Genomic DNA, 13,369 nt, shown 5'->3' on the forward strand with positions numbered 1-13,369 from the left:
CTGAAACTGAAATTGATGGGATGGATGGACTCCAAATAGTCTTCTGCTTTGCAAGTGGTGAATCCACTTTCCTGTGGCCAGATATCCCACATACTGGTCCCAAGACCAAGGATGCCCTAAGATTCGCTTTTCTTTTTCGTCCAGGGAGTTCTGCACTCAGTCTTGAAGACCGGACGGTTGAGTGTGTGTCGTGTGTGCTGTTTCCGTCGTGTTTGTGAACAACTCAGCCTGGTGTCTGCTGGGGACTCTGCGGAGTGTTGCATGTTTGTGCTCCGTTTCGGTGGTGGAAACCACAGGACTGTTTTTTAGAGCTGTTTAAAAATGTCATTTTGATATGATATATTCCCACCCGTTAAAGTGGCCTACATTTTAAACTGGATTTTTTTTTTCCCTAGCCATCCATCAAAAACTAGAAGCGGATGGAACGGAAAAAGTTGGAGGATCCATGACGCAGAAACTGGAGAGTGTTCTGAATAGTGAGTTTTGCCCTGCTGCCCAGGACTATTTATGGACTTTGTAACGAGCTTTAACATCATGCTGGGACCTGATTTTATGGAGCAAGGCGGTCAGTTGCGATTTAGTCTTTATTTCTAAATAGTAATGATGTAAATGAGCGTAAAGGGAAATGGAAACATCGAGAATGAACGCTCTGCTTCTGTTTGCATTTTATTTATGAGAAATCAAATCATAATTTGAAAACAAGCCAGTATATTCCTTAAGAAGTACAGTTGGCCACCATGAAGCAGGCCGGTATATTAATGGTATATTAATGGCATCGTCAGCCACAGAGAAAACGCCGAGGCGATAGCTGGGATTGTCAGTGACCAAAGAGCCTGCCAGAGGCCACCTTCAGGTTTCTGCTGTGTAGACGTGCATGACGCCAGCTGCCAGAATGATGGACAGCCTAGGTGTCATCTGTTTATTTGTTTACATCGTGAATTGTTTTTTTTTTCCTCCCTGTGTCTAACTCTGGGACACTCTGTAAACATTATGGGCCTGGGAGCAACTGGTACATGCCAGTTTTGAGTCCTGCCCACCGCCCAACTCTCGGTCTCAACTACTTATCAGATTAATTAATCTTTATTGAAATAGCAGGTGATTAAAAAGTAACACACCCTCTCTCACATGCACGATAAGTGTTGGGCATGAGACAGTCATGTGGATTTCCTCATGAAGCTGGGTTGAGTGTAGCCTCACTTGAGATTGTTAGCGTATGTGACCGCACGGCTGTGAAACGCAGCTGCCTCTGCCCAGGGAGCGCATTCTCTGGCTTTATGCAGACACCTGCTCGCAAGCCTGGGGAGTCAGAGATGTCAGAAAGAAGAAGCTTTAGCGTGGGGTAGACTTTCCTTGAGAGTAGAATTCGAGTGCTTGTATCTCATCGTAAATAACAGCACTTCACTTTTTCCTCTCTGCTTATTATTATTTCTATTATTATCACTTGTCTTGGCCCTGTCTCTGGGAACCAATCACCTATTTTGTTAAGATGAGTGTATTCTGGATTCAACCCAAAAAAATAGTCACTGACACTGTTTCTGTGTACGCTGTAGCTGGGTATTCCGAGGTCCTGGGATCTTGGAAGGATATTTTCTTTTCTTTTCTTTTTTAAGATGTACTTATTCATTTGAAAGTCAGAGTTACACAGAGAGAGAATCTTCTGTCCTCTGGTTCACTCCCCCAGATGGCCACAAGCCGGGGCTGGGCCAGGCCAAAGCCAGGAACTCAGTCCCGGTTTCCCCTGTGGGTGGCTGGGAACCCAAGCGGTCGAGCCATCGCCAGCTGCCTCCTGGGGTGCACACCAGCAGGCGCGTGGAATAGGACATGGAGTGAGGATTCAGACCCGTGGGGATGTGTGTGTCCCAGGCAGCATCTGTCTCCCTCTCTCCTCCGCTCCTCCACTGGGTTTTGAAAGGCGACTTGTAGGAACAGCTGACATAATTGTCTCAGCAAAGGACATACTTGTTCAGGTTTAGAGACTGCTGAGGTCTGTCTGCTGTGTCCAGCCTAACGTAAGATGGTGAGGTAACTTTTTTGTCGTGTAAAGAGTTGTTTGGGAAATCCTCCCTCGGGATTTGCGGTGTGAAAATTGTAAAGGAAGTTATATTCCTTATAACCCTGAAATTTTTTTTAGAAATGGGCAATATAAGCTGTCTGTGTAAACTATGTAAGTTTGTCCTTTGTGGATAAAGTTGAGCTTAGCACAAATGGTCACTTCTTTATGAGACTCCTTCTTCAGGACCTTTTGGGGTAAAAATTCTCTAAATACATTTCTTCATAACAGTTCCACTTTTCCAGGAGCGCTCTTCATCAGCGTGATGTTGGTGCTTGCTTTCTGAGGTGAAGGTTTTGCTACTTCAGGTCTCACACTGGCTGTGGGTCCTGTGCTGTGGCGGCCTGGGGGTCAAGGCCAGGAGGGAGCAGACCTCGCACCTCAAGTACACTGCCCACCGTGCACTGTCCCAGTGTCCAGGCTGCCAAGTGCCGTGGAACTCGAGGCAAGACTGCAGAGAGTTAGAATCAGGAAAAATAGTTGTGGGAATAATATTGAAAATTTAATTTCTTTTTTTTGGGGGGGGGGCAAGGAAAGATTAAGTTAGTATGAACAGAACTCGGTTTGCGTAGGTTGTTACTGTCTTACATATAATTCCATGCTAATTTAATATGAAAGTGTCTTTGGTTTTGTTATTTAAGGAGAGCTTTCCTTCTTTGTCTTAAGTGAGGCATTCTTTCTCGCTGTAGCTAAGTTTCTGAAGGATAATATTGGCTACAAGAAGCTTAACCCATTTTATTCAGAATCCATCAGTGCTGACATCTTTCACTGAGATGTCTTGTTTTCAGTGACGTAGTTCTCACGTCTGCCTTTGAACTTAATAATTCCTTCTTGGTTTCAAACCAGGGATGACTATAAATTTTTACATCGATTTCACACATCCACCTCTGTGCTTTTGTCTGTTCTAGGGCTGTGCAATGATGAGAGTGTAGCTGTTGAGCACTTCAGATGTGGCTAGGACGGCTGGAAAACTGACTCCAGAGTTTTAGTTTAGTTTAATTAACTGTAAGTTGCAGTACCCTGATATGGCTAGTGACCACTGTCTCAGCCAGCAAAGATGTAGACGGGGTAGTATTTGTGGTCATAGTTATGGTAGTAATGGCTAAAACTTACGTAGTACTTACTAAGGGTCAGGTGTCGCTCTGATAGTTTACATATATCTAGCTCTATGGAATTTGTGGCATTATCTCCATTTTATTGATGACATACTTGAAGCCCAGAAGATTAAATAAGTTACATAAGGTCATAAGTGGCTGTAATGTATGTCCTGGAATCTGGCTCTAAAATACCGGTGGTCCATGCCATGTGTGGTTTTTTTTCTTTACTTTACTTTTATTTGCTTTGCTTTCCTCCCTCCCTCCCTCCCTCCCTCCCCCTCTCTCTCTCTTTCCTTCTTTTTTTTAAAGATTTATTTGTCTATTTGAGAGACAAAGTTACAGACAGAGACAGAGACAAAAAGAGAGAGAGAGAGAGAGATCATCCATCCTCTGGTTCACTCCCCAAATGGCTGCAGTGGCTGGAGCTGTGCTGATCCAAAGCCAGGAGGCACAGGAGCCAGGAGCCTCCTCTGGGTCTCCCACGTGGGGTGCAGAGGCCCAAGCACGGGGCCATCTTCTTCTCTCCCAGGTGTATTAGCAGGGAGCTGGATCAGAAGTGGAGCAACCAGGACTCAAACTGGCACCCATATGCTGGCACTGCAGGCGCAGGCTTAGCTTTCTACACCACAGCGCTGGCCCCATGTGTGGTTTTGATATGCACACATTTCAGTGACTACAGTTCAGTTAAATAGCACCCACTTTCCAACAACTCCGTTGGGTTCCAGTCAGCACAGTGTATGCACAGGGACTCCTTGCTGGCTCTTCAGGCCGCAGCTCACCAGGTGAGGGCAGACGTGGGCTGTGATGCGAGAGCAGCCCTGTCACTTGCTTCAGGACTCAACACTGTGCATGTTTTCCGGCTCACGCACAGACAGCCAGGTCTGTGGCTGTGTTGGCCTACTTGTCTGCTGGTGACGAACACACATGACATTTTACATGAGTGGATAAGAGACTGGAACTGGCACACAGAGATGAAACTGTTATGACACTGTATGTGAAATTCAGATCTAAGATAAATGGAGTTACAGGAGAAAGAGCTGATGGTGGACACGTGACTCTGACTGCTGTTGGAGAGTCAGGATGTGCAGTTAGGCGACCTGCCGGCATGAGTGAGGGAAGTGTTGGGGAGGAAAGCGGCAGATGTCTCAAAGGAAGTGATCCTTGAAGCAGCTCTGAGATGTTTCACGCCCCTGCAGGTGCGAAGAGTGAGCTGTTGGAAGCCAGCTCACACCCAGACGGGGGCATGATCATTCACCAAAGAACAGCGAAGATACCTGGTAAATCTCAGGACAGAAAGGGAACGTAAGCTCGGGCTGCACAGAGTAGTAAATCACTCTAATTTTTCGTGCTCTCAGTGTTTCAGTTTGTAGTGAACTAAATAAGTATTGGTTTGACTTTTCATTTTCCTATTCATTTATAACCAAAAGTGAGTTTTTAATATTTCAGGTTTTTTTAAACGTTAGACAAATTTAGCTGAGTTTTGTTTTTAAGTGACTATTTGAGAGTTGGAGAGAGAGTGAGAGAGAGGCAGAAGAGGGAACCCCCAGCTGCTGGCTCACTCGATCACTTCCATGCTCCAGCTGTGGCTGGGCTGGGGTTGGAGCCAAGAGCTGGACACAGTCTAGGTCTCTCCTGTGGGTGACAGGCCCCGATTCCTGGAGCCATCCACCCTGCCTCCCAGCATCTGCACTGGCTGGAAGCGAGCGTCAGCAGCCAGAGCTGAGGAGCAGCCCCAGACATTCCAGAGTGGGATACAGGTGTCTTGATCGCTAAGCTAAAGCCACCCTCCCCTGCTCCAGGAAAAGTTTTCAGAAGTCAGCAGAACAACTGAAAATCTCCCACTGATGATCAAGTCTCTTTGCTGAGTCTCAGCTGGCATAGCCATTGTGGTCCCACACGCTGTGCGAAGCGAGGCATGCCTGTACTGTGCTGTGCCACCTCCCAGTAGAAAAATAACCAGTGTTGACTCAAAGGTGGAGTGGTGGTCCTTGCTCTGTAAACGTTTTATTGGATTCTCGGGCTGTAAAGATCAAACCTGCACTCTACTTCTGCAAGTTCATAGCTTCCTGGTGAATGACACACATAAGCTGGTGATCAAGTTCCTGTGCACTGATGCCCTGCTGGCAGTCATCCTAGGATGTGTCCCGAGGTGCACAAGGAGCCGATACCCAGATGGTCACGTGTATCTAGAAAGGGGGGCAGAAGTGGCGGGACAGGCGGAGGCCGGCAGGAGGGCGGCTGAGCGGATTGATGCAGGTGCATCTCTGCAGGGCCAGCGCTGTGTGTGCGTGTGTGTGCGTGTGTGTGTGTGTGGGAGTCTCAGAGAGGAGAGGGACTGTGACCCAGGGCAGACTTCCTGGACGGTAGTGTGGACTTATCCTGAAGACCCATGGTGAGCCATGGGAGGAGTCCAGCAGGGCATCTGATGAGGCTTTTGGAGAACACGTTCCACCTGCACTGAGAACGGTTAGGAGGGAGCCTCCGGAGGCGAGAAGAGAGACCTCGTGGGAGTGTGTGGCAGTGACGTGAGGCGCACTTGTTGAGGACGTTCAACCAAAGTAGAGTGAATGACAGGCGAGAAGCGTTGAGATGAGGCAGGCAGTATCTGGTCACTGGTGGAGGTAGAAGGCAAGGAAAAGGAAGTAGTCAGGGACAACTTCTGGGTTCCTGGCCGCCAGTGGAGGAAGAAGGAACAGACCTGAGGCAAGAGGGGAGGAGTGGAGAAGAGGCAGATGCAGCTGGAGTTCTGGCATTTGGGCTGGAGACTCCCGAGGGTCCTTCCAGCCTGGCCCTTTCTAGCTCTCGCGAGCTCCTTGCTGCACGGAATTGGGCAGCTTGAATAGTCTCTGTGTTCCAGTTGCCTCCACCATAAAATGGGACTAAAAACGGATCCTGTCCTGCAGGAACACATGTGAGGTCTTAGTGCCTAGCCGCCAGTAGTTGTCAGTTTGCACGTCTAGTGAAAATCTCTCTCAAAGACTTGACGTCAGCTGCCCAGGGTGTCTTGATCTGGACGTGGCTGTCACTGGCACAGTCGGGTGGTTGCGTTGGCAGGACTGAAAGATTCAGCCTGAGCACCCTGTGTAAATAGAAAGTAAAAGTCAAGGAAGTGAAAAAGTATCAGTGAGTGGACGCTGTGAGAAAGAGGCTGACTCCCACCCAGCAGCTGACTGGTAAGCATTTAACAGCTGGCACTAAACAAACAAAGCAACCCTAATCTTAGCCTTTCCCGGTCTGCAAGGTGGTGGATTGCAGGCCATCAGCCTGACCGGAAGAGATGCGGAGGAGCGGTGGGGAGGACTAGCCCTCGGGAGCCGTGAGAGCCGGTCTGGGTACTGAATGCCGAGCCCCGGATTCCAGTGTCAGGCATGGCGTAAGCAGGAGTTCATCACTGGGGTAATGCTGCCACGTCGGGCCATGACGTCACGGATCTGCCGACGCTGGCACACAGCTGGCCGCTGGTTAGGTCTCCTGGTGGTCCTGGTTTTGCTGTGAGTTTGGGTATCTGTGCTGCCCACCTCATTTCCAGGTGTCCTAAGTGTTACATTTTCTAACGTCACTCGACTTGCCTGTCCCTGAGACAATTTGTGACACAGGCTGGGAGTGGAGGGGAGGTCTTCCTCTGTCCTCTCCCACCCCCGCAGTCCCCTCAACGTGGAGAACACCCAAGTGTCAGCACCAAGAGAGAAATGAGAACGCGTGAGGTTGCCCCAAAAGGAACATGCTGGAGATAAGACACTGCTGGCAGTGCAGGCTCGGGTTTCCTGGGTGACGGGTTCCTTCCGGTGCAGCTGACAGTGGTTTCTTTTCTTTCTTTTTTTCATCGCGGCTGATACCAGGTCACTGGTGGGTGTGAACGCCGCTGGTTGGTGTGTGATGCTGGAGGAAAGTCTCCCCGCTCCACTTTTGCTGCAGAAGCGTGGTCCTTAGTTCTTGGGGCTCCTGTGTGACTGCGCCAGGGATAGTCCTGTCCAAGTGGAGTGGTGTTGAGACTGGCCCAGGGAGCAGACACTGAGTTCAGTTCTAGGCTTGCTCAGTCCTGGCGACTGCACACCCAGGTATGTTCTGCAGCCTGTTAGGCCACCACCATGTGGACCTGTTAGATTTTGTGGGCATTCACACACCTGCCGGCTGCTGCAGAGCTGGGTGTCCTTGGTGTGACAAGGTGGGTGGCAGTCTTCAGATGACTCTACAGCTGGTGTGCAGAGGGCCCTGTGGGCAGCTTTGGGATCCCTACGGAGAGAAGGCCTGCACTTCCAGGAATGGAGAGTCCGTGCCCGCACTTCTGGGAACGAAAAGTGCTTGTCAGGGTCCCCGCGGGTGCCTAAAGGTCAACCAGTGAGGATCAGACCTGCCTCAACCCTTAGCCCCACGTCCTGTATCTATAAAAGGAGCCCTCCCCACCTCTGATGCAGGACTTCCCGGCCCTGCTCTGTTGGGACCCGGAACTTCGCCTGGGAGTGGAATTCCAATAAAAGCTTGTGAATTAACTGATTCATCTGACTGGAAAAATTTGTCACGCACCCGACACCTCCCACCTGTCTGCCGAACCTGGGAAGAGCGTAGTTGTGTTGTCTTGTTTACAGCCCGAGAGAAGAGAAATGTTGCGTACATTTTGAGATTTTCTGGTGAGCCGCTTGCATGAGCCTTCCTTTCACTGCTCTCCTGTATTTTAATCCTGGATGTACTATCCAGTTACCATCACAATAAAATTCACAGCAGAATAATAGCTTAGAGGCAGAAGTTGTCTATAAATTATAGTTTTATAACTTAAATTTCTCACTGATGGCATAAATTGAAATTATCCACATCTAAGTATATGTATTTAGTTTATAATTTCTGACTATCTTTTCCTCTATAAAATATTTCTCTTTTATTTGATTATAAATGTATTTTCTCCCTCTGCGCATTTCGTACGTGTTATAGGAGTTAAAATTATTAGTCACTAGTTTTTTTTAAATTAACTTAAAAAAATAAAAGAGGAGAAAATCTAATTTTGAACTCGTACATATTTTCCCATAGATTCCATCACTACAAAAAAAAAAAGTGCTGGATAATTTAACCTCTAAACCTTAAACTTAAGCAACCTTTTAGAAAGATTCAGTCACATTCATGTGTGTGTGTGTTTCATTTAGGATGCCTCAGTTTATGGAGTTTATACCTTTAAAATGATAAACAAATACTTTAAAATAATTTTCTCTGAAGAAAAAAATGTTTCACCCTGATCCGATTCCAGGTGCTCGGGTAGCGGGTAGCCTGCATTGTGTGCTTGATGGCCAGGAAGAAACGTATTGTTTTCTCATCCTGTAATAGAAATCTAGCATTCTACATTAAATAGCATGTGGTGAAAACAGCTATCTTGACAAAACAAAGTTTTTATATCAGGCCTTTAAAATTTCAACAGAATTTAAACATTATTTAGCTAAAACAGTCCTGCTACAGAGAAGGCTTCTGAGGCCATCGGGCCACCCACGGTGCGGGCTGAGAGTATGGCATGCCACCCAGTGAGACTGAGGCCAGCTTTTCATCTTTGCTTAAAGTATAGTCACTAGACCAGATAACGCAGAGACTTTTTACAAGCTACAGGCAGCCATCAAACCGCCCGAAAACAGTTTATCCTTTTTCTCCCCCTTCTTTGTGGCTAATTAAAAATAATTCGCAAGTTGCAAAGTTTAAAATGTTTTTATGCACAGCACATTTTGCTTTAGGTAGAGCACATCTTTCGTTACAGTGATTAATAGAGTTTAAAGTCTAAAGAGAACTTACGGAATGTCAAGTTCATGTGTAATTTTATAAGAATTAGCCGATTTAGAAAACAGTCAATGGCACTGTGCTGAAGTTTGTCGTTTCCAATTGCGTATGTAATTTTCTGTGCCTGCTACACCAAGAGATAATTCTGCCAAGAAAGGGGACTGCTTTTAAAATATTGGTTTGAGCAGCTTGTCTGAAAACTGTGTTCCTTGTTTCATTACTCAGTAAGCAGAGATTGGACCTGTGGAATGTAGCTGGCGTGTGTGTGCACACGGGCATCTGTGTTTTACCTGTACAGTCTGCAGTAACTTACGGCCTGTGATTGCTGTCGAGTGTAGAAGAGTAACTGACACAAACGCAGGCTCACCTTGAAGAATTTATTTGGGTCTGGGAAATATGGTTGCTTTTAATTGGATACCATTCTTAGCATATGAAAAGACTTAAGCAGGCAAAATGGAAATTTTATTTTAGCAAACCAAAAATGATCTCCAATATAGCTTTCCTTTTAAGAAAGGAAAGTCTATCTGGGTTTGAAAGTAAAGCTAACAGCAGTCTGACGCATTTTCTGTTGAAAAGCAGCTCTCACCTGGGTTTCTTTTTCTCTCCGTCTAAAACAGGGGCGAGCAACACCGCGGACACGTTGTTTCAGGAAGTCTTAGGCCGAAAGGACAAGGCAGATTCCACCAGAAACGCCCTCAATGTGCTCCAGCGATTTAAGTTCCTCTTCAACCTGCCTCTAAATATTGAAAGGAATATTCAGAAGGTAGGGTGCCCACTTCCGTGTTGTAGACTCTGACGGCTTGTTAACATGTTTTTAAAAACCTCCACCAGACGTCTGCGTGATGCTTTACTGACAGTCCCCCAAATGTGTCTTTATTTTCAAGGGTGATTATGATGTGGTGATTAACGACTACGAAAAGGCCAAGTCTCTCTTTGGGAAAACGGAGGTGCAAGTTTTCAAGAAATGTAAGACTTGTTTATTGCTTTCCCGAGACAGGGAGGGTGCGGAATGCGTGCCGCGAGGAATGCTGCGTGCACTGTAGTTTTGTTTGTGTGCGATTGTAAAGCAGTCGCATGGCAAAGGACGTCCTGGCTTTCCCGCCGCAGGCGGTGCTGGTGAGCGGCTCCTCCAGGGCCGGTAGGCTGTTCGCCGCTTTGTTAGCCACGATGCTGTTACAGGGCTGTTTTTACTGGGACGGACAGCGACGGATACTGTAGAGAGATGGAGGCTCACAGTTTAATCCGTGCTCACAGAGAGGCCAGGGTGGCTCTGAATTCTGACCTTACTTAAAACCACACTCAGTACCTTTAGAATTACATCTAATGCCAGACTCACAGAAAACAAGAAGAGCCGCCATGCCCTGTGGTGAGGCCTTATCCCAGGGCTCTGCTGACTCAAAGAAACGAGGTCTGTGAGGACCCAGAAAGCGTTTTTTTAATGGGTGAATTTTCCGTGCAGTGAAATGCAGAGGCCTTACATGTCACAGGTCAGTGAGCTTGACAAATGCGTCTGCGTGGAACCCACTCCCGAATGGGGGTTCGGTGGCTCCAGAGAGGTCCCTGTACTTCTCAGGCTACCCCCGCCCCCCGAAACAGCCCCTGGTCTGTGTTTCCGAAATTTCATTTTTTAGAGTTCCCATTCCAGGAAGCGTGTCCGTTCTCCTCCTCTTTCACAGACTATGCTCAAGTGGAAACGCGAATCGAGGCTCTGAGAGAGTTGCTGCTGGCTAAGTTGCTGGAGACACCGTCAACTTTGCATGACCAGAAACGCTACATAAGGTAAACCTTGTGCAAGCATCTGACAGAGCTCTGACATGGGCTCCGTGCTGATGCAGCCGGAACTCTTAAAGCTGCTTGCAGGAAGTGAGGAGATTGAGGCAGTGGGGAAGGGAAGGCTAACGAATGGGGGAGCCATGTGGAGAGCTCACTTTCTGCTGTCGGAAGGTCCTGCCAGCCTCGTCCCCCGGCTGATGGGGCATCTCACTCCACAGACAGCGCAGGCCACGGAGCCGGGGCCCTGCGTGGTGGAGAGCGGGATCTGTGGCACACCGGCCGCACTGCAGGAGCTCTGGAGGGCTCCACATTGCTCCACATTATGGAAGCCACGGAGTGCGGAATCTGAACAGAAAAACAGAACAAAGCAGCAGTGCTGAGTAGGACAGAGATGGCCGTCACAGCGGGGAGGGGCAGCCTGGGAAGCAGGCGCGTTGGCTAACGGAACCAGGGTTCCTGAGCTCTCAGATCAGGGGTACGCTGGAGGGTTTAACAGCACCTGGCGCATCAGCAGTTGCTAATTTTTACGTCTGTGTGGCTTATCCCAGGGCTTGGGGACAAAGCCTCTAAGTGGCAAGCTTTCTGTGTCTGTGAGTGTAAAGTATCAACTTTGCTTTCTGCTGGGATATTTTGAGTGTGGCCTTTGCTGTCACCGTGAGCCGGTACTTTGTAAGTGTTGTAACTTCTGTTTAATCAGTGGTTTATTGAGTAGCTGTGGCTGTCAGTGGTACTGGCCTGTGTGCACTTATGCGTCCAGTGGTGGTTGCCCTGTGAACTCCAGGCACGGGAAGTTGTGCAGGGGACGGGTGTGTCGCACCCAGGTTCTGGTGGGAGTGGCAACTCTGGGGTTGCCCAAGAGGAAAGCTGGTGGGCGTGGCTCCAGTAGCAGAATGTAGGGCGATGGATGGATAGCTGCAGAGTGTGTGGGGCCTAGCCAGCTCAGCACAGGGCCATTCTGTGTGTCCTGTAACCCAACAGCCACCTCGCGAGGGCACACGCATCACACCCACCATGCAAGCGCAGGGACCAAAGGTGCTTTTAGATGGCTCCTTGTACTGCCTTGTCCCCGTCTTTTTAAAGGGTGAAGAATAAGAGTGTCAGTAATACATTACTTTTTTTTTAATCATTGTATTATTTCTGATTCTTTGAGAAGACACTGAGCAGCTCTATTACCTTTTTAGTTCAAATTTTTAGTCATCGATAACTAGAAAAGTAAAACCAAAAACCAGGTCAAGGGACCTGCGTTGTGGCGCAGTGGGGTTCAGAAGCCCCTCAGGGCTCCGGAGGCCCTGGTCCGGTCCTGGCTCCTCCGAGCTTCCAAGCCGGCTTCCGCTAATGCACACGTGGGAGGCTGCAGGTGGTGGCTTGAGTACCTTGGTCCTGGCCACCCACCTGGGAGACCTGGGTAGACTTCCTGGCTCCTGGCTGCTGTCTGGCCCAGCCCTGGCTGTTGCGGGCATTTAGGGGAGTGAGCCAGTGGATGGAAGATGTCTCTCAGTCTCTCCCACTGTCTCTTTATCACTGCGCCTTTCAAATCAGTCATTCATGTGTACATAAATAAACCTTTGAAAAAGCAAGCCACAGAGCCGCTAGGCTTTGCCGTCTGTGGTGCTGGGCGCTGTGGGCAGAAGGCAGGGACTGAGGTAGCCTTACCGGCCTCCGTGGGAGCTTCCACCATCCAAGCTGTCTAGGCCCGTAGGTGTGAACACGAGGTGGCCGGGTCATTGTGTTCCTTTGTCTGATAGCAAACGCCCTGCTCCTGAGTGGAGGCTGCAGGCCTCTCCGGGCGCTGGTCCCCTCGGGTCCCTGCGGACGATTAAGGGGTGTGGATGCCAGGATACGGCTGGAATGGCTTCAGCCGGTGAAGCTTTAAAATCCCGAGTCTGTGTTTGTCATAATTCACATTCTTTACCTTGTTTTTCCCCTCCACAAAGCCTCTTTTTAAAGTGATCTTGAATATACAGTTTTGAGAGAACCAGCCGTAGTGTGCAGGCAGCCTAAACAAAGCCCTGGGAAGGGCACTGCGGGCTTCAGGCTGCAGAGTGGGGAGAATGCGCTCAAACTCCCCCGCTCCGGCAGCCTGAGGACCTCACCTCCAGGAAGCTCTCCTGGCTGGATGGCTACCCACTGATGAGGCCGGAGAGGAGGCCCCGCCAGCCTGTGGCAGAGACCGAGTTTAGGAAGTTGCAGAGCCAGGGGGCCGGGGGAGGAGCCCGGGAAGACCCCCTCAGTGCTCCCGTTCCATGGCTCACAGCCCGGGCAGCGGCTTCCCTGAGAGCACCCTGGGGTGCGGACGGCTGGCGCTGGGGGAGCCAGCAGGGCCCTGTGCTCTGGGAGGTGTGCGTGGAGCAGCGGCGGGGCCAGGCTGCGGGTGCCGTGCTGGGAGCGGAGCTTCCTCCCTGCGTGCTGAGCTCCCCAGCGGGAGTCCCGGCTGGCTGCTCTGTGTGTGAGCTGCCTCCCGTGACCGCCTGTGTGCCAGGCGCAGCCTGTTTGCACCCAATTTGCACCCCGTGGGCAGACCCCAGGCAGCGTGCACCTGCCTGAAGTGGCCCCGGAAACGAGGCCTCCCCACCAGCTGCCAGGGGTGGGGTCCTCAGCCCTCGGCCAGGGCTGGCCACCCCTGGAAACGAGGCCTCCCTGACAGCTGGCGGGGGTGGGGTCCTCAGCCCTCGGCAGACACTGAGCTGCTTATGCGTTG

General features: G+C 49.6%; 1 protein-coding gene across 21 annotated transcripts in view; it reads left to right on the plus strand.

Annotated features, from left to right (window-relative positions):
* The window catches only part of EXOC2 (exocyst complex component 2), a 248,073-nt gene that overhangs the window by 83,160 nt on the left and 151,544 nt on the right, over positions 1 to 13,369 (plus strand). For 20 of the 21 annotated variants that reach the window (XR_016234397.1, XR_016234395.1, XR_016234396.1 and 17 more), the window contains 4 exons: positions 396 to 476; positions 9,516 to 9,661; positions 9,783 to 9,864; positions 10,575 to 10,677. Coding sequence is in view for 16 of the 21 variants with exons in the window: in XM_089333481.1 (XP_089189607.1) it covers positions 396 to 476; positions 9,516 to 9,661; positions 9,783 to 9,864; positions 10,575 to 10,677 (412 nt within the window). In the remaining 5 variants the exon portion in view is untranslated. Of the gene's footprint in view, positions 1 to 395; positions 566 to 9,515; positions 9,662 to 9,782; positions 9,865 to 10,574; positions 10,678 to 13,369 lie in introns of all 21 variants that reach the window. The other variant, XM_089333494.1, reaches the window with a different exon arrangement.

Source organism: Oryctolagus cuniculus, chromosome 5 (genome assembly GCF_051225735.1).
Source record: "Oryctolagus cuniculus isolate XC-2025 breed Fujian yellow rabbit chromosome 5, ASM5122573v1, whole genome shotgun sequence".
NCBI lineage: Eukaryota > Metazoa > Chordata > Mammalia > Lagomorpha > Leporidae > Oryctolagus > Oryctolagus cuniculus.